The following is a 20,555-nucleotide window of genomic DNA, read 5'->3' on the forward strand; positions in this document are numbered from 1 at the left end:
CTGGGACACAGAATTTCTTTGTCAATGAGAAGAAGCCAAAGAGAGAAATAATCAGTGGGGTTGCCAGGGTGACGGGCACTGCCAACACCGAGAGACACTGGCATCGTGAATGAAAAGAATACTAAAAAGGTAATCACAAAAAAATAATACTAAACATGTTGTCCTAGGTGATGCGTGAAAGCATATATTAGATGAACATCCCTTAGGAATTATTGTCAGACACCACCCTCTCTATGTGCTTTGGACCTCTTAATTTCAACCGAGAATGTACCTAACCTTTTCAGTCATCCAGCCAGGAGGACCCAAGCTAGCAGCCATATTAACCATGGAGCAGTTAGTCGGCCCTGCTCTGTCATCGTATCAATGTCCAGACGTGATATAATATGCACCTTATATCTTCCAAATCTGGTGACACAACAGGATGCACACAAGTGCCAAAGCTATTTGTACTGAATGCTTATTATTGGACGTTTAAAGGTATAGACATTATTACAGCCATATTACAAGGGAATCATGTCATTCAAGTGCACTTATAGATTTAATATAGGACTTATCATTTCTGTATAATTAGTTACAGTCATTGTAAGTTTCCATCTCATAACCAGCATATTGGGGTGATTTATAAGACGTTTCATCTCAGTCTATATATAGTCTCATGGTCTCACCAGGACCTCGCTGCTCTTTAGCTTCCCTCGTGATTTCAGGTATTTCATGAGTTCCTGCCGTCTCCTCCATGTGATGCGGACCCCGTATTCATGCTCTGGGGTGTCCTCTGCCAGCACCTGCCCTGGGCCGTCTACCAGCGATGTGTCGGGTGTATCACACGGTTCTGCCCATCCCCTGGAAACTGGTGTCTGAATGCCGGCTATGCCAGGTGGGAGCAGCCTGCTCTGAGTTGGGCTTGTTTCTGGAGTCTGTATATCTGGGGGACTAAGAGCTTTACTACTTGACAGATCCAGAACAGGGGACCTGGGCACTGGGGCGGGGGGAATTAGGTTTGGCTTCGGCCTCCTTGCACAGAACGACTGAGTTTGTATTATCGTGGCAGTTTCTTCGCTACTAAATGATAAGGATGGAAATTTGCAGACGCTCTGTTTTCTCCCCGGCGCCCTCAGGCGACTCTTACTAACGTCCCCAGCACGGCTCTGTACGGTGCTGTTGTTAGAGGTGTTGCGGAGGCGCCGACGTGCCGGGAAATTCAGCTCTACCGTTTGATTGAACTGCGGGGACACCTGTATGATAGAGACCAGTACTAATGGTTAATGCTGGCAACAAACAATTGGATTATACTACAGTCAAAAGCCATAAAGAACACAGCACTTCTACAGTGACGTCTGTATGTGTTGAAAAGCAGGTTTAGTTTCCCGACATTCATGCAAGTGCTACAATTAGCCGTTTCCTATGCGATTCCCACTTCACTCAATGCAGTGAAGAAGCCAAATTCTCCATATGGTGCTCCCTAAAGGTACAATGAGTATTACAGAGCACCTTCTGCTTCTAACCTTCCCTACTTATTCAGTACATGCAGCGACAAGCACTTGGTGCCACCTCAGGTGCACAGCTACATCTAGGATAAAATACATGGATTCTATGACTAGAGTAAGGGATAGAGCAGGACAGTATTCAGTAGCACATTACTAGCTTCTTAGCAACAGCAGCAATTTTGTTTCCTGGGAAAGGGCGTCAGAGTATTTTTTCTATTTCCTTTTCTGCACCAGAAGAATTCCACTGCACCTAGTGATCCAAAAATCTAGTACCATGTTAAAAGAACTCGAAACACCAGTCAGGGCTGCTCAATATCCCCGTCACAGTTTGCGTTACCCATCAAACCATTGGCTTGTTTGATCCTTTCCCATGCTGGAATACGGGGCCTCACCGCTGGCGGGGCCACAGATACTATAGCTTTATACTCGGACGACATGTTATTGTTTCTGTCACATGCAGATGTGTCCCTGAACAACCTCTTAGGGACAGTTGACAATTTTGCCCATTACTCTGGGCTTAAAATTAACTGGGATAAGTCCAATATGTTTCCAGTACAGGTCACTCTCCCTTCCCTGCCCTCCTCTGATCACTCCCTCAAATGGACGCTACGTTTCAGGTACCTTGGTATAAGGATTTCCCCTAAATTAACAGATTATGTCAAATTGAATATTGACCCCATCACTGACTACTTTAAACTTAGATCCCATACATGGAATTGGCTCCCATTGACTATGACTGTGAGAATCAATCTGTTTAAGATGATTTTACAACCCAAACATCTTTATGCATTACATTGGTGTCACATTCTGAAAAGTATAAGACATGCCACCTCATGTGTCCGTTTTAAATAAATTCACCTCTACATCCAAGAGTCATAGCCAAAAGTTTTGAGAATGACACAAATATTATTTTTCACAAAGTCTGCTACCTTAGTTTTTCTGATGACAATTTACATATACTCCAGAATGTCATGAATAGTGATCAGATTAATTGCAATTAATTTCAAAGTCCCTTTTTGCCATGACAATGAACTTTATCCCTATAACAACATTTCCACTGCATTTAGCCCTGCCACAAAAGGACCAGCTGACATCAGGTCAGTGATTCTTTGGATAACACAGGTGAGATTGTTGACGAGGTCAAGACTGATAATAGAAGAGAAAGAAAAGGTCAAGGCTGACAAGGCTGGAGATCACTCTGTCATGCTGATTGAGTTAGAAGAACAGACTGAAAGCTTTAAAAGGAGGATGGTGCTTGAAATCATTGTTCTTCCTCTGTTAACCATGGTCACCTGCAAGCAGTGGTGGATCCAAGGGAAGGAGGGGGGGGGGGGGGGGAGGGGGCGATCGGCCCCCCTAGCAGGGACTCGACACAATCAGAGCAGCCGGGCAGCACACTCTCCCTGCCTGTCTCTGCAGAATGAACTTACACATAGTGTGCAGCCGTCTGCAGCAAAAGTTTTCCAAACGAGGCGGGAACTAAATCGCCCAGGGTAAGAAAAATTTCTAGATCTGCCCCTCCCTGCAAGGACACATGTGCAGTCACCATTGCTTTGCACAAAAAGGGCTTCACAGGCAAGGATATTGCCGCTAGTAAGATTGCACCTAAATCAACCATTTACTGGATCATCAAGAACTTCAAGGAGAGAGGTTCAATAGCTGTGAAGAAGGCTTCAAAGTGCCTAAGAATGTCCAGCAAGCACCAGGACCGTCTCCTAAAGTTGATTCAACTGCAGGATCGGGGCACCACCAGTGCAGAGCTTGCTCAGGAATGGCAGCAGACAGGTGTGAGTTCATCTGCACACACACAGTGAGGCGAAGACTTTTTGGAGGATGGCCTGGTGTCAAGAAGGCCAGCAAAGAAGCCGCTTCTCTCCAGGAAAAACATCAGGGACAGAGTGATATTCTGCAAAAGGTACAAGGAATGGACTGTTGAGGACTGGGGTAAAGTAATTTTCTCTGATGAATCTCCTTTCAGATTGTTTGCGGCATCTGGAAAAACGCTTGTCCGGAGAAGGAAAAGTGAGCGCTACCATCAGTCCTGTGTCATGCCAACAGTAAAGCATCCTGAGACCATTCATGTGTGGGGTTGTTCTCAGCCAAGGGAGTGGGCTCACTCACAATTTTGCCTAAGAACACAGCCATGAATAAAGAATGGTACCAAAACATCCTCCAATTGCAACTTCTCTCACCCATCCAAGAACAGTCTGGCAATGAACAATGCCTTTTCCAGCATGATGGAGCACCTTGCCATAAGGCAAAAGTGATAATTAAGTGGCTCAGGGATCAAAACATCAAAATTTTGGGTCCATGGTCAGGAAACTCCCCAGACCTTAATCACATTGAGAACTTGTGGTTCAAAAACCCACAAATTCTGACAAACTCCAAGCATTGATTAGGCAAGAATGGGCGGCTATCAGTCAGTATATGGCCCAGAAGTTGACTGACAGCGTGCCAGGGCGAATTGCAGAGGTCTTCAAAAAGAAGGATCAACACTGCAAATAGTGACTCTTTGCATAAACTTAATGTAATTGTCAATAAAAGCCTTTGACACTTATGAAACGCTTGTAATTTTACTTCAGTATACCATAGTAACATCTGACAAAAAAGGTCTAAAAACACTGAAGCACCAAACTTTGTGAAAACCAATATTTGTGTTATTCTAAAAACTTTTGGCCATGACTATATACAGAGTATACCACACCCCAACCTCACTGGTTGGAATCGGTGGGAGTCAAAATACCGACTGTCCTAATGGTGGTTTGTCGGGTTGTAACTTCTCGCACCTGTTGTGGGAGTGTCAGGGGGTGTTTGCCTTTTGGATTAAGGTGTGCGCTTGTATTGGCGATATGGTCTTTGGGGTCCCCCCTTTGACTACCAAAATATGTCTATTTGGTATCTCCCTGGAAGACGACTCTACCAATATATTTTTATCCTCACAATTTTAGCAAAATTTGTCATAGCACGCACCTGGTTTGCAGAGGAAAACCCAGATTTTTAAAACATCTGGGTGGTCAATAACACTATGAACCATGAAAGGTATATGTACACTGAGAGACGGGTGAAACATAAATACCATAAAATATGGTCTCCCTGGTATGACACGAGGCACAGATTATTCACATTAGAACATGGTCTCAGTATTACCCCCCTCTCCCTCAATCTGTCCTCATTTTTTTTTTTCTCTTCCCCCTCCGCAGTATCCCAGCTCTGGATCCAGGACCCTCTGCTCTAACTCCGCTTCCAACTGTGTAGCAGTTATATTAGTAATAACAATAATTTGCTTAACACATTTGTTACCATTCCATTGCAGGTACTTATTGTCTCTCTCTACTCATCTGATACGATACGGATTGCCTTGTATCAACCCCTCTGAAACTACGGCTAATCTTTGTTTGCATTTAGTTTTGTTTATTCATATTTGTCTGGTACGTTCAAAAAAAAATAAAAAATAATCTCAATATAAAACTTACTTGATTAAAAAAAACAAACCTTGAAACTGCTGGTACTTTTTTCAGTGATTGGAGGAAAATAGTGTAACGCATGTCAAAGTCATGTGACCACACAACAAATATAAATGCTCCACATCCACCTACTTACCCAGGAAGTGGATGTGCTCTGGTCCAGGGGTTTGGTGGGTACACATTTTGGGTTCTCAGCCTTCTGTGGAGCAGTTCCATACTCATGAATAGAACCCTGACGTGGGCTCTCCAGGAAGACCAGTCGACCTTTTCGTGGATTACATGAAGTTCGTTTCTTGGGCGGCATCAGCTATTAGTGGCCGGGAAGGTGGGAACCACATGGTGAAAAGGTGCTTTGGATTAGCCGGGCACGATGGGAAGCGTTCAGTCGATGTCACGGTATGGATGGAACATACAACAAAGTGCAGGAAGAGGACCACAGGACACTCCGGTGCTATTCCTCAAACTATGAAATGATTACAATTCCAAAACATGAAAATAAGGTGAGTGTTACCATCAATCTTCTAGTAATACCTAAACCTGGTGTAACAGAGACACGTGTCACAGCTCAGGCTGCAGAACACTATACTCCTGTCTGGATAAATGCAATTTGCATGTTTACTAAATGTTACACAAACCTGTCTACTCCTGCTTTCCCTCTAGGGAAGCATTATATATCACCAAGTAAAACACATTTTAATCACCATCTCATTTTTAGACCAGGTTTCTACTCACCAAGCTCCACAGAAACAGCTTTGATTAAATAAAAGTTATAAAGTTACAGCAAATAACAGGGGATGTTGTTCAATTCTCATGTTTGCAGCCTTTTCTGCAGGTGATCAGTCTGGTGACATCAAGATTCTTATATAGAATCTTCACCCAAAGATTCTAGAATTGTGCGGTCACCTGGTTCTGAACACTCTCCCTCAGTCATCGACCGGTCTACAGAGCGCATTAGTCATGTTATGCCAATCTCCTCCTCTGCAAATTCCTCCCAACTCACTGCACGTTAACCTCAGTCTCTAATGCTGACCAAGCACATGGCGAATGCTTTATTTGTGACCAATATGGCTGATTGCAGCATAGTAAGAGAGGACAACCAATTTCTTGGAAAAAAAATCCATTCAGAATCCACTGAATTTTTGGGGTGTAAATTGACAATATCAATTTGTCAATGACAACATTGGCATCTGTTTGCTTTCAATGGCTAATGGCACGGGTTATTCATTTTATACACCACTAAATTGTAGATTGGCACACTATGTGTGGGCCCAAGTTTACAGAAGGTCTGGCTGTCCGCCAACTGATGGATCTGCCAGTGTGCAGCCAGTAAAACCAAAACAGCTTTAGTAAATGGTATAAATGCACCTGTGTGTCCACAGGAGAACCCAGCAACACTTACGTTAATCTGAAACTAGCAACTGAGGTCAAACAATGTAAACTGTTACCCCGGATAAGACAGATGAACACCCTCCAACAGACTTATGGATACAAATAATCATATAATACAACTTATTAGTGTACAAGGAGCGCCTCTCATTGAAGGTCCATTCCTTTTAATTATTTTCTATTAAAACACACTGAATGGAGGTAAAGGATACATGCTGCCGTCAGAGCCGTAACTTAGAATTTTAGCGCCTGGGGCGAGAAAGACAAATGCCGACCCCCTAGCCCTCAATTTTAACCAAACGAACCTAAAACATTCCTAAACCGCGCCCCCCTTCAGCGTTGCGCCCTGGGCGGTCGCCCCTATCGCACAGCCCTAGTTGCGGCCCAGGCTCCCGTCACACAAACACTCAGCCTTTCTCAACACAGCGGTTATGTGTAAAATCCTATCCTGAGCCATCTTGTCTGACGTCTCAAACATGTGTAGACCACATGAAGCACTATGCGCGTACAATCCCTTTCTATGCGGACTTGCACACACATGGCAGCAACACATGGAAATCTACACACAGTGGAGGTCAATATGGATACAGCTGCCATAAGGACACAGAGGGATGGTTGGTGGATAAGATGGAGGTACATGCTCAGTGTATGGTCCCTCTATCTGCTGCATGGCTGAAATACAGGCTGACCCTGGTGATAAGAGGGGGACACAGGAAGGAAGTGAAGGGGTGTATGTATGTGTATATGTGTGTGTGTGTATATATATATATATATATATATATATATATATATATATATATATATATATATACACACACATCTATATACCAGGATTCTAATAAATAAACAAAATCAGTTGTGTAATATATATATATATATATATATATATATATATATATATATATATATATATATAGAGCAACCGGTGTCCCCTTCCCTGTCCTTCTTGCACCGGCCACAGAACAACCAGGAGCCGTTCCTGCCATCCCGGCCCCAGGCTCCCGCCCACACCGGACGCTCACCTGATGCTCCCGGTACAATCCTCTCACTATGTCCCTTGTATCGAGACCTGAGCTATGTGATTGGCTGCTGTCAGAGGTGACGTCCAGCACCGCGCTGCGATTGGCTGTTGGTCTAGGAAACGTCCAAGCACCGTGCTGTGATTGGTTGCTGGTTATAAATGACGTCCAATCGCCGTGCTGTGATTGGTCTGAGATTTGTTTTTTTTTTTTGCCCTAACGGCTGCGCTCCAATTGGCCTCCGAGCGGAGACGCTGGAAGCTCCTTTCCGATTGGTTGAGCGACGCCAGACGGCAGTCGCCGCCATTGGCCGGTTCGGTCACCTGACGGAACGTGCCGCAAAGCGCGAAAATTCAAAACTGCGGCAGGAACCGATAGAGGAACCGGTGAGGAGACGGCTGAGTGTAACCGTGCGGCTCGGTGCTGGCCGGGGGGGCGGAGCTCCTGTAGGGTGGAGGACGCTGCGGGCATTGCCGCCCATAGACTGGCACAGGGTGTGTATGAGGGTGTGGTGAGAGCTGAGTCTATGGGGACCTATATATGGGAGGTGTAGGCCTCTGTCTGCTCTATGGGGGCAGCTGTACTCCGTGCCAGGCTCCCCAACTAGCGTGGGACTACAGGTCCCAGCATGGCTTACAGTCTGATCTGCTGGTGCTTGTAGTTCTACAACAGCTGGGGACAACCCCTGACTGCCCTGACCTATCCCCCCTCTATGCCACAGGGGGTCTGTGTAATTACAGCTAAATATATATCATTCATACTCATGGGCATATAATATATATATATATATATTACATTAAGGTGGCTTAATAAATCTTAAAGACAAAATAGACAGGCATAGCCATAGATTCCAGTTCTATCCTTCCATTGTAATCTGGCCCCATGACTGAAGATAAGAGAGTGTAATAAGAGATGGGGATTTCTCTGGTTGTTCTTGGACACTTTACTCCCAAGGAGGTAAAGAAAACATGCCCCAAATTGCCCACCGAAACATGTGACCCCTTCGCTTAGGGCTAATTATTAACACACAAGGAACATATAGGAGAGGAAGAGACTTTCAGCCTGTACGGTTTGTAGAAGAATTTCTGTGCAGTTAAATGGGACGTATATTGAAGTCCAGCTGAGATGTATAAGGCTACGTAAACTTCTGTATTTTGGGGTTACTACTAGTTATAGTGTTTCGTTGGTAGCATTATCGTGCATAGACGTGGATAAATGATGTCTGCATGCAGCCTAAGTGTGTGGTTATATAGGTGTGGCATTTATATCATATTGGTAAACATATCTATCATGTGGTGAACGCTGCCTGACACTTCAGTCCCTCTTGTGTAAATGGAATGTCAACTTGATTTGAGACTAAAAACAAAAATTGTTATGATACAACATTTAGGTGTGAGAGTTGGCATATTCTAATATTTGTAATGAGGTTGAAAACAGTATTGCTACTTTAAGAACTGGTGTGGTACAAATGAGTGCTAAGCTGCTTTGTACCCCATGCCAGTCCTAATAAAGTGTTTTACTTGTAAATAAATTCATATTTGTGTATAAGCTCTACTTTCCTGCACTGATAACATCCAGCCAATGCACCAAAGCAAAAAATTCTGCACATAGCTTAGTCAGGAAAATGTATTAAAGGAGCACTCCAACAATGCTCTATATAATAAATATATACAATATACATGTCCGCTAAGGCAAATATCAGTCACCGACGAGCTTCATGAAAGTCCATGCCATTCACCAATACTGTGATATATAAAGATATTGAACTAAATCATTAAGTTAACTGAACTGTGATGGCATGTAGTATACTATATGGAGTATAGTCCTCATTATAAGATACGGTCTGCTACATGACGTCTATTGAATCCGACACAGTGATATAAAATTAGAAACTTTTGTGTTTAAACACTTTCACTCATTTAAAATATGTCAGAAGGAGAGCGCCATTCGCCAGATGAGATAGCAGCCTCAGAGCTTGACACGTCTCCCACCTCTAGTTAGCCTACGTTTCCATTGATTTTTATTATCGTAGATTTGTAAGGTGCCACAGTGCTCCACAGCGCTGTACAGTAAGGAAAACAGGACATACATACAACAGGGACATACAAGGTAGACAAAATAAATGCAGACATGAAAACAAAGGGTATGGAGGACCCTGCTCATTAGAGAGCTGACATTGTAAGTAGAAGCGGGCACAGCTGAAACAAGAGGGGCGAGTGTGGTTTAGAGTGGAGATAGGGATAGTTGTGAGGGTGCATTAGTGTGAATAGTGTTATCGAGGATAAGGTCACCTCTAATAAAGAGATGGTTTTTCAAAGAACTTCTAAAGATTTGAAGGCTGTGGGAAAGTCTTATTGAGCGTGGTAGGGAATTCCGTAAGTGGGGAGCTGCACGGGAGAAATCTTGTAGGAGGGAGTGAGAGGTGGTTATTGATTAAGTCCAGCCACGTTCCTTTCAATGTCCTTACTTGTATTATCGTGATCAGCACGGTGGTTTAGTGGTTAGCACTTCTGCCTCACAGCACTGGGGTCATGAGTGCGATTCCCGACCATGACCTTATCTATGTGGAGTTTGTATGTTCTCCCGCTGTTTGCCTGGGTTTCCTCCGGGTGCTCTGGTTTCCTCCCACACTCCAAAAACATACTGGTAGGTTAATTGGCTGTTATTAAATTCATCTTAGTCTCTCTTGGACTGTGTCTGTATATGCTAGGGCAGTGGTTCCCAAACTTTTGCAGTTCGCGGCAACCTTAGAGTCTCCAAATTTTTTCAAGGCACCCTCCTCTGCTCTCTGTCCCCCTCCTCTGCCCTCTGTCACGCTGTCCTCCTTCCCTGCCCTCTGCCCCGCTGTCCCCCTCCTCTGCCCCGCTGTCCCCCTCCTCTGCCCTGCTGTCCCCCTCCTCTGCTCTCTGCCCTCCTCCGCTGCCCCGATCCCTCTCACTCTGCCCCGCGCCAGGCGCCAGCCATAGAAAAAAGAAAGAAAACAGAAACCTACCAATCCGCGCGGCGCTGGGACCCAGCAGCCTCCTCTCTCCCGCAGCTGTCACTGACGTCGATATTCAGTGACAGCTACAGGAGAGAGGAGGCTGCTGGGTCCCGGCGCCGCGCGGATTGGTAAGTTTCTGTTTTCTTTCTTTTTTCTATGGCTGGCCGGCGGCACCCCAGTGACAGCGCCGCGGCACCCCTGGGAGCCGCGGCGCACAGTTTGGGAACCGCCGTGCTAGGGAATTTAGACTGTGGAGTAGGGGGGACTAATGTAAGTAAGTACAGAGAGTACAGCACTAAGGAATTGGTGGTGCTATATAAATAGCTTCTGGTGATAATGATAGTGTGGCGCAGAGAGTTTTGTCCTCCATTTGTATGCTGTGACCGTGGCTCTTATATATATTCTGCCATTTTCACCCACTGAAAGATTTGTGTACAGTCATGGCCAAAAGTTTTGAGAATGACACAAGTATTGGTTTTCACAAAGTTTGTTGCTTCAGTGTTTTTAGACCCTTTTGTCAGATGTTGCTATGTTATACTGAAGTAACATTACAAGCATTTCATAAGTGTCAAAGGCTTTTATTGACAATTACATTACGTTTATGCAAAGAGTCAATATTTGCAGCGTTGACCCTTCTTTTTGAAGACCTCTGCCATTCGCCCTGGCATGCTGTCAATCAATTTCTGGGCCACATACTGACTGATGGCCGGCCATTATTGCCTAATTAATGCTTGGAGTTTGTCAGAATTTGTGGGTTTTTGTTTGTCCAAACGCCTCTTGAGGATTGAGCACAAGTTCTCAATGTAATTATGGTCTGGGGAGTCTCCTAGCCATGGACCCAAAAGTTCCATGTTTTGATCCCCGAGCCACTTGGTTATCACTTTTACCTTATAGCAAGGTGCTCCATCATGCTGGAAAAGGCATTGTTCGTTACCAAACTGTTCTTGGATGGTTGGGAGAAGTCGCTCTTGGAGGATGTTTTGGTACCATTCTTTATTCATGGCTGTGTTCTTAAGCAAAATTGTGCGTGAGCCCACTCCCTTGGCTGAGAAGCAGCCCCACACATGAATGGTCTTAGGATGCTTTACTGTTGGCATGACACAGGACTGATAGTAGCGCTCAACTTTCCTTCTCTGGACAAGCTTTTTTCCAGATGCCCCAAACAATCTGAAACGGGATTCATCAGAGAAAATGATTTTATTCCAGTCCTCAGCAGTCCAATCCCTGTACATTTTGCAGAATTTCAGTCTGTCCCTGATGTTTTTCCTGGAGAGAAGTGGCTTCTTTGCTGGCCTTCTTGACACCAGGCCATCCTCCAAATGTCTTCGCCTCTGCATGCAGATCCGCTCACACCTGTCTGCTGCCATTCCCGAGCAAGCTCTGCACTGGTGGTGCCCTGATCCCGCAGCTGAATCATCTTTAGGAGACGGTCCTGCCGCTTGCTGGATGTTATTGGGTGCCCTGAAGTCGTCTTCACAACTATTGATCCTCTCTCCTTGAAGTTCTTGATAATCCAATAAATGGTTGATTTAGGTGCAATCTTACTAGCATTAATATCCTTGACTGTGAAGTCCTTTTTGTGCCAGGCAATGATGACTGCACGTGTTTCCTTGGTTAACAGAAGAACAACAATGATTTCACACACCACCTTCCTTTTAAAGCTTCCAGTCTGTTATTCTAACTCAATCAGCATAACCGAGTGATCTCCAGCCTTGTCCTCATCAACAATCTCACCTGTGTTAACGAGAGAATCACTGACCTGATTTCAGCTGGTCCTTTTGTGGCAGGGTGAAATGCAGTGGAAATGTTTTTGTTCATTTCATGGCATAGAGGGACTCGCTCTTCATGACATCCTGGAGTATTTGGAAATTGCCATCATAAAACTGGGCATCAGACTTTGTGAAAAATAATATTTGTCATTCTCAAAACTTTTGGTCATGACTATGCGACATAATCTTAAAATCATATTTTCTGGTTAAACAAGTGAGTGCGTAGTATTTTATTATTATTTTTTTTTTAGAATGTCCGTGTTCTTTATGTGTGTTCTCCATTTGTGAAGCTAAAACCTGTCTTTCCATATTCTATTACGTACAGCTCCTATTTCAATGAGTAACTGGGAAATAGAAAGAGGGCTCTTCACTGAGACCACCGCATGTACATATTGCACACAGAGCCGTTTTTCACACAAAGATTGTTTTTATTAATCATATTTTGTAATCTCATGTTCTTCCTGAACAATAAATGTGAATTTATACCCTTTTATCTGAAATAAATTAAATTTTTCCTTTAAACAACCTACATGTTATTTCTTTTAGACGTAAGCAGATTTCCTGCATGTTTCAGCTATATTATCTCTTCTGTTTCTCAGGATCTGTTTTTCCGATGGCCTCCAGCTTTTCAGTCACACCATGAGATCAAGCCCCCGAAGGCCACTGATACTCAAGAGACGCAGATTGAACCTTCCCTATGAAGATGGCAGCGCAGCGGCTCCTGAACAGAGGCAGACCCCCGTGATGGGAGTGGTGGGACAACAAAAACAGAACTTGCTTCCTGGGATAGGGCTAGTAGGGACCTCTGAACAAAGCCTATTTGGAAAGATAGAGGTGACAAGAAGCCCGGAGCCAAATTTGGTCCCCAAAATGCGGATATCTGCAACCCCAGAACAGAACCCGTTCCCTGAAACCCTTGTAAGTCCCAAACAAAGCCAGGACTCCAGTTTGGGATTTGCCACATCTTTTGCACCAAGCTCTCCTGCAGTCAAAACAGAAGCTCTTGATGCATCGTCTGGAATAAAAATTATGGGTCACCCGACCATTCCGAATACTCAGCTTGTGGTTATCCCCCCTAATTCCGATGTGGAAAGCATCATACAGGCATTAACCGTCAGGGGCAAGGAGAGTGGTGGTCCCAACAAGTTTATTCTCATCACTGGGAGCGCCTCCTTCCACACGCAGGCGGAGAAACTTGGGCTGCACAACAAGGAGGATGAGATAGAGACTTTACAGATCGAGGCCACATCCTCCCAACTACAGACTGCAAATGAGAACAAGAGAGGTAATTGCCGGAATAAATGGAGAATCGGTTGTTTTGCCTCTTGTGATAAAGGAAAAAGTGTGAGCAGATGTCACGGCTATTAGTTCCACAAACAGGCTGGATTTGTTCTAGTGTTTTGTAGCTAAAACCAATGTGAACCCCGTCCTTTGTAGCAAGAGATTCCCTGCACACATTACTTACCCTGGGGGCCTTTTTTTCAACATTATCGGCACTACGGTTGATCAACAAAAGTATCCCTCTCACGTTACCCACTGGGGTCCAGCTCTGGAAACGGTGGTAATCGTTTTCACAAATCCTACAACAAGGAGGCCTACAAATAGAAGCCGAATGTAGCAAAACCCGATTTCAATTTAAACAGACTTACCTTAAAACAGACGGTGCAGATCTCCGATGGTACCAGCAGGCTGACAGCAAGTTATTCGGACTGGAGAGGTGTCCGGCGGTACACTTTGACGTCATTGCGACCTGTATCAATGTTAATTTAAGTGGCAATGTTGGGTTGTGTGTTTTAAACAATTAGCCTGCGTGGTCCCGACATTGCCGCTTTAAATTAACGCCGGACACCTCTCCTGTCCGAATAACTTGCGGTCAGCCTGCTGGTACCATCGGAGACCTGCACCATCTGTTTTAAGGTAAGTCTGTTTAAATTGAAATCGGGTTTTGCTACATTCAAGTTATATTTGTAGGCCGCCTCGTTGTCTGATTTATAATCGTTCAACCGTACCCAATCCCTCTGGAAATCCTAAGCTTTTTGGAGTTTGTTAAATTGGCCCAGACGACACTCCCCATTGAGAATTATGGCGACTGGTTTAATGTGAAACTTATCCTGTGTTAGGCTTTGATAAATAAATGTTATTTAACAATGACCGTTCTTTATGGTCTAAGGCTTAAGAAACAGGCCCCTTATTTTGGTACCTGTCCATGATAAAGGGTAAAGGTTATTATACTTTTCATTAAGATAGTGTTTCATAACCCTGTTCCTCCCGGACCACAAAGCTTAGTGTCAGACTAGTACTGATTTGCTTATAGAAGGTTCTACCCGGTGCCTCCGTTCTGAAGACAGAACGTTTCTCAGGTAACTGCGGCCTGGTAGTAAAGGCTTTTCCTGTGTCCCTCGCCCTCATATCGTCATTGGGGTGACAGACTGGATGCACAACCAGAGCACTGGACATTTGTGGGAATAGGTGTTGGTGTTGCATAGTACACATTAAATTACACGTGTACATATTGAAAAAAATGTTTTGATAGTCTGTTGATACATCTGTTATATCTGTGCAGAAACTCCATGTATTGAAAGGAAAGTATTGGAAAAAGGCAGGCAGAGAGCAGCCCAGTCCAGGTCCTACATTAGAGGTAACGATGGTTCTGTTCAGAAACAGAGTAAGTCTGTAAGTGACAGCTGAGCACACAGTTTATTGCGTCTGGAGAGAATGTCTGGGACACACACATTTGTGAAGGAAAGAACATTTCTAGTCTTACAATTCACAGTGACTGGGTGTGTGCTCTATATTGTCATGGACAATACACCTCCTCTAAGGCTGGCTGTGGTCTGTGTGCTCTCTACGGATACTGTGTGCTATTGGGGGACATGTATGAAAGTGGAAATATCTCAGAGACGGAGGTGATACAGGTTTAATCCTGTCCTGCTGTCTTCTCAGTAGTGAATCCGAGGGCAGAGGAACTGGACATTAGTCTGACCAACATACACTGGCTGGGTAAGATGAGTTCTGATGGCCTGGGACCACACAATGTGAAGACTGAGCCTGAAGAGAAGGAGAATCACACACCTAAGGTGGACATTAAGGTGAGCTTCTGGCTGGGAGTAGTTGTGTGTCTCTACTTTCCATAGAGGTGGTTGTTGGAGCCACACTACGGTTCACCAATTCCATAACGAAAATCCCTTTTCAGCTCTTGTAACACAATTAGTCTTCCATTTCTGACTATCTTCTCCCAATCTCTTGCTTTGCATGTGAGAGGACCGATGGCGTCCTACAAAAGCTGACTTCTGAAGGTTTGTTACTCTCTCACACCCTCAGGTGGAGGAAGAGCAGCAGGCAGCACCCCCTCAGCGGTGGCAAGTCTCCATCTCCGAGCGCCCTCCGTACTCCTACATGGCCCTGATCCAGTTTGCCATTAACAGCACTCCAGGCAAGCGCATGACGCTGAAAGACATCTACACCTGGATTGAGGATCACTTCCCCTATTTCAAGCATGTAGCTAAGCCTGGTTGGAAGGTACTGTGTTGGAAAATGGGGGCAGAACCGTTTATATGGTTATAATGGGAATAGAGAGGGAAGTGGCACAATCCTGCCATCTCCCTATGTATTTAGTTATATATCCCGTACGGCCTCTACGTCAATAAGGACCCTGCTTTTTATGTTCCCACAGAATTCCATCCGACACAACCTCTCTTTGCACGACATGTTTGTCAGAGAGAGCCCTACCAACAACAAGATTTCGTATTGGACCATCCACCCACAGGCCAATCGCTGCCTGACTCTCGATCAGGTGTTCAAGGTGAGTTCAGTGTTGCATATCTGGTTCCGTTTTTAAGCTCGGGCTATAGTCTGAGTGTCTGAAAACTGCACTATGGGTGCCAAAACAGAGTCCATGCCTGTATACGGGCAGATACACCGCACGATTTGGGATGTATTGGTTAATGTTTTTTGATTTTCAATTTTGTTCTATGTTGTTTATATTTCTCTTCTCACTTGGCTGCCGTCTGCTGCGACTTCTGAAGGCCACCGGATCCGCATCGTCTGTGTGCAATGATCCGGTAAGAACGTTATTTATATCGACAACTGCACAAGGTGCGTCTGTGTAAGATCTCTCTCAGCTACTCCCGGATATTGAACCCACTCTGGGTTTGGGGTTAAGGTGCGGTTAGACATCTCCTTCCAAATTGTTGTTCGCAATGTCACAAATATTACAATAGCCGCCATTAAAATGTGAGTTTAGCCGATAATGAAATATGAATTGGGTGAAGAGATAATGCAGCAGTGTGTGTACTATTGGATCGCTGTTCGGGGAAGGGGGAGCTCTGTATAATATACAGTGATTTGATGACCCTATATCTTACAGCAGCAGAAGAGACTAATCCCAGAGCTGAACAGGAACACGCAGTGTGCAAGTACCAGCAGTAAAGGTTAGTAGTCCTCTGCCGTTCATAGCCGGGTGTCTACATCTCGGTGGTCAGCACAGACACCCCCTGTAGTGTTACTCTCACACCGGCTTTTCCTCTCCAAGCTCCAGAACGGAAGATGAAACCTCTCCTGCCGCGGATCGACTCCTATCTGATTCCGGTCCAGTTTCCCGTTACCCAGCCGGTTATATTCTCCCCACTGGAGCTCTGTAGTGATCCTGGGCCTTCCGACGGCCCGCGAAGCAGCAAACGAGTCAAGATCGCCCCCAAGGTTAGTTACGGGGCGCAGACCCATCTACGGCCACACGTCCACTTTACAGGCTGCTGTCTGGACAGCAGTAAGCCACTAATTAAATCGCATATCTAATAGCAGAATAGGAAGAGTCCACTCTATTATTTGTTTGATTTTTGGGTAGGGATACAATACTGTTGTTTTTTATGTATTACTTGCCTCAATCATGCTTCAGGGCCTTCTCACCCCTTTGTCTGTTTTACCCAGTTTGTTTATTAGTTTACTGTGTTTGTTCCCAATTGTAAAGCGCTACGGAAGATGTTGGCGCTATATAAATAGATGATGATGATGAGTGTATTTCATACCTTAATGAAAAGACTACATTCAGTAGTTGTGCTGGTTTCACAAAGATTCACTTTTTTATTTCATAGTTTACCCTGGTGAACTTTATATTGTGTTTCTGGGTCTGATAGGACTTTCTATTGTGTGGGTATCGGGGATATTCAGGCAAAATAGGAAACAATTGTTCCATGAATCTTTTCATCATTTTACTAAATCACATAACTTCCAGATATGTACCCAAATATTTAACCACACTGTTCTCTCGACTATAGACATAACACATCTGTACTGTACAATAGCTCTGATACAAAGATACATAGCTTCACCCTGAAAGTTTTGTTTTCTTACTGTAAAATAGTCAGTGACCCCATCAGTACAAAGTACTTTGTTATAAATGTCTATATGGTGAGAGTGACGGGAGATGCGGCCGGTGCTCCGCTCATACAATGTGATTGGTCAGCTGATTTTCTGTCTTTCTTTTCTTCAATGCGTTTGGACAACATTCGTTCTATGACGCACAAATATTTTTTTGCGCATGACACCTGTACAAAAGGCGTTTGTGTTACCCAGAGTGGGACATGCTCTTATTTTGTTAGGGGAGTGCTCTGCCAACAACAAGATTTCCTATTGGACCACCCACAAATACATTAAGGGTTAATACAGAGAACTTTCTTGGGACCTTTTTACCCCAAGGACCATACACAGGACACGCGGTCACCCCCTAAGGTTAGAGGAGAGGAAGTTTCACAACCAGCAAAGGAAGGGGTTCTTTACAGTAAGGGCAGTCAAGATATGGAATTCACTGCCAGGGAGGGTTTGATGGCAGATTCAACAGATATGTTTAAGAAAGGGTTAGACAAATTTTTAGCGGAAAGGTGTATCCAGGGATACGACCGTTAATTTAAAATGAAGGATAGTAGTGGATATAGGGTAAAAATATGACTGCACTATTGGATCCTGGGGGATTTTCACACTTGAAACAGATGGGCGGTTGCTTACTCTGGATCAATTTCAAATATAAGTGCAGGATCGCAGGAGATCCAAAATAGGTTGAACTTGATGGACTGGTGTCGGTTTTTTTTTTTTTTTTTTCTCAACTTCTATCAACTATGTTACATTTTATTTTTATGGATTTTTATTTTTTTCTTTATTTTCCTTACTTTGGGTACAGTGGGTCCCCATCCAGGTCTCTCTTCCACTTTAGTATTGTTAGATCACTTGTAATAGTCCTCTAATGCTAGCCGGCCAACTGCCGCAGATTGTCCGACTTTCTGCAACAACATCATTCAGGCTTCAATGTCTGGAGATGCAGTGGTTGGGCATGAGTGGATACTAAATGGAGTGGGTTTTGGACATATTACCCCTCTTCCCAAAAATAATTGCAGGGTTTGCTCAAATTCTACTTTTAAACTGTTTCAGTATTTGTGTGTGATGAAATTCTTAACTTTAAAAACAAAACCAAGGAAAAAGCCTCTGGCCTTTATAGATCTGCCAGGTTTACATGAATCGGCCAAATTCCTAATAAATACAGTGTACACGTCAATCTCGTACCCCTGGAAAATTAGTTATAAAGACCTGTGAGCTGCATTCAATCTATTCCCAGCAGTACAAAAGCTTCAATCCCCGGCAACAGTGTAGAAATCTACAAGAGAAACGCAGAAAATATCATCTATGGACTCAGCTGTAAACTGACGCCCAGTTGTACATTTGTTAATTGTTTATGAATTCAACCAGTTGTTCAAATCATTCATTTTTTTTTTTAGTAAATTGCACCTATAACTAAATGAACAAATCAACTCTCAACCTGCTTATTTATGATCACTAAAATGTATTGGGAAAGCCTGATGGAATGTAGGCAAAGATGCATTATTTTATTTGTGGTGCTCGAAATTATTTAATCTATACATACAAAGTTTATTGGAAACTTGATCAGATTGTTGCTGGGGTGAAATTCAACATATTTGTTTCTCTTACAGATTCCGATAGAGCCGAAAGAGCCTCCGTTGGTGACTCCATCACTGCCTGTCGTATCCCTGCCTGTCCCATCCCCAAACGTGAGGTCGTCTCCCCCTCCTCAGTGCAAGCAAACGAGTGGGTCGCGGAGGAAGCAGCAGCTAGTTACTCCCAGGTCGCAGGAGCCAGAGCTCGTCCTACCAGACAGCAGCGGCTCAGATTCTGGCCTGGACACAGACTTCTCCTTCCTGCAGGACACACAGGCACAAGAGGGGACCTCTCAGCTCACTCAGGATGAGGGCTATTCCTTCAAGACCCCCATCAAGCAGAGATTTCTGAAGCCCCCCTCCTCTTCCACTCCAAGCAAGCCAGCTGAGCTGTGTTCTCTTCTACCATGGGAGGTTGAGACGCCTCTACCCAGAGATCCTCTTCCGGAATTCAGTCCTGTCCGAATCCCCCTGGGCTCCGCTCTCACCCCTTTCAAGAACAGTTTTGGTGCCCTCAGTTTTGGGGAGACCCCTTTCAAAGATCTGCCATTCTTTGGTTCCCCACAAGATCTAATAGGCACCCTCTCCCCCGCTTCCCCCCAAACAGAGACGCTGGACACTCCTTCAGGTTCACAGAGACATAAGCGTTGTTCCAAGGAGCTGCAAGTAGGGGGCTCCACTAACCGCTCCTTGTTGGAGGGACTAGTGCTGGACACTACAGATGAGAGCCTTAGTAAGATCCTCCTGGACATTAGCTTCAGTGGCCTAGAGGAGGACAATGGTCTGGGAGTGGACAATTCATATTTGGGGCAGCTTCTCTCTGAGCTGAGATAGTAGAAATTGCCTCCGCCCCTCCTCATTGTGACGCTGTTCTGTCACCTCCGCAGCAGAAGCTCAGATCCTCATTATTTCTAGATAGTTCATGGGGCAGAACCTACTGAGATGGGTAGTAGGTGCTCCTTGTATGTCTAATAAGTCGGGTGATTTTTATTTTTATAAACTCCTGGGGTCATTGCTTGTTTCCTCGTTAACTCTTTTGCTGGCTGAATGCAACAATGAAGGGGTTAAATCATTACTCGTCTAAATTGCTTTTTATATCGCACAGAATCACAGATCTGCATCCTACGACTTTTGTAATGGAATTTGCAAAAATTGTCTGATAAATTATGATGTATATGTAACGATAGAGCCGTTTAATGGCTGATTGCATACAGGCATAACTCAGTGAGGCTCCACCCCCTCATATTTTTGTTCGTTTTTGTACTGACTATTTCTGCCAAATATATTTAATATTTTTTTTTTGTAAATACTGTACATTCTTCAGACGCAGTCTCTTGCAAGTCACTTTATTACCCTGTAAATGTTTTTATTAAGTGTTAAACGCTTCCCCGGTCCCTAGTGTCTCCCCCCCCCCCCCCCCCCACCCCCCACCCCCCACCCCTTCCTTTACATATCCCCATGTATTTATACAATGATGATTTTATTATAAAGTCCGGTATCAGCAAATCC

General features: G+C 44.3%; 2 protein-coding genes across 6 annotated transcripts; one reads left to right on the forward strand and one right to left on the reverse strand.

Annotated features, from left to right (window-relative positions):
* Positions 1-506: 506 nt before the first annotated feature.
* Positions 507-7,433, reverse strand: LOC142153208 (RAD9, HUS1, RAD1-interacting nuclear orphan protein 1-like). Of its 2 annotated transcripts, none has more exons than XM_075210567.1 (3): positions 7,357-7,433; positions 5,085-5,411; positions 507-1,232 (listed from the first exon to the last, which is right to left on the reverse strand). In XM_075210567.1, the coding sequence occupies exons 2-3, from the start codon at positions 5,250-5,252 to the stop codon at positions 654-656; spliced, it is 747 nt and encodes a 248-aa protein (XP_075066668.1). In that variant the 5' UTR covers positions 5,253-5,411; positions 7,357-7,433; the 3' UTR covers positions 507-653. The 2 variants fall into 2 exon arrangements, with proteins under 2 accessions (XP_075066668.1, XP_075066669.1); XM_075210568.1 differs by lacking the exon at positions 7,357-7,433 and adding an exon at positions 5,852-7,345.
* A 164-nt stretch (positions 7,434-7,597) lies between these two features.
* FOXM1 (forkhead box M1) lies at positions 7,598-20,555 on the forward strand. 4 transcript variants are annotated; one of them, XM_075210570.1, is made up of 10 exons: positions 7,598-7,739; positions 12,705-13,390; positions 14,669-14,743; positions 15,049-15,194; positions 15,427-15,624; positions 15,779-15,907; positions 16,131-16,166; positions 16,472-16,535; positions 16,637-16,803; positions 19,083-20,555. In XM_075210570.1, exons 2-10 carry the CDS (start codon positions 12,745-12,747, stop codon positions 19,878-19,880), a joined length of 2,259 nt encoding a protein of 752 aa, XP_075066671.1. In that variant the 5' UTR covers positions 7,598-7,739; positions 12,705-12,744; the 3' UTR covers positions 19,881-20,555. The 4 variants fall into 4 exon arrangements, with proteins under 4 accessions (XP_075066671.1, XP_075066670.1, XP_075066673.1 ...); XM_075210569.1 differs by having other exon boundaries at positions 7,599-7,847; XM_075210572.1 differs by lacking the exon at positions 14,669-14,743 and having other exon boundaries at positions 7,599-7,847; positions 15,052-15,194.

This window comes from Mixophyes fleayi, chromosome 4 (genome assembly GCF_038048845.1).
Source record: "Mixophyes fleayi isolate aMixFle1 chromosome 4, aMixFle1.hap1, whole genome shotgun sequence".
Taxonomy (NCBI): domain Eukaryota; kingdom Metazoa; phylum Chordata; class Amphibia; order Anura; family Limnodynastidae; genus Mixophyes; species Mixophyes fleayi.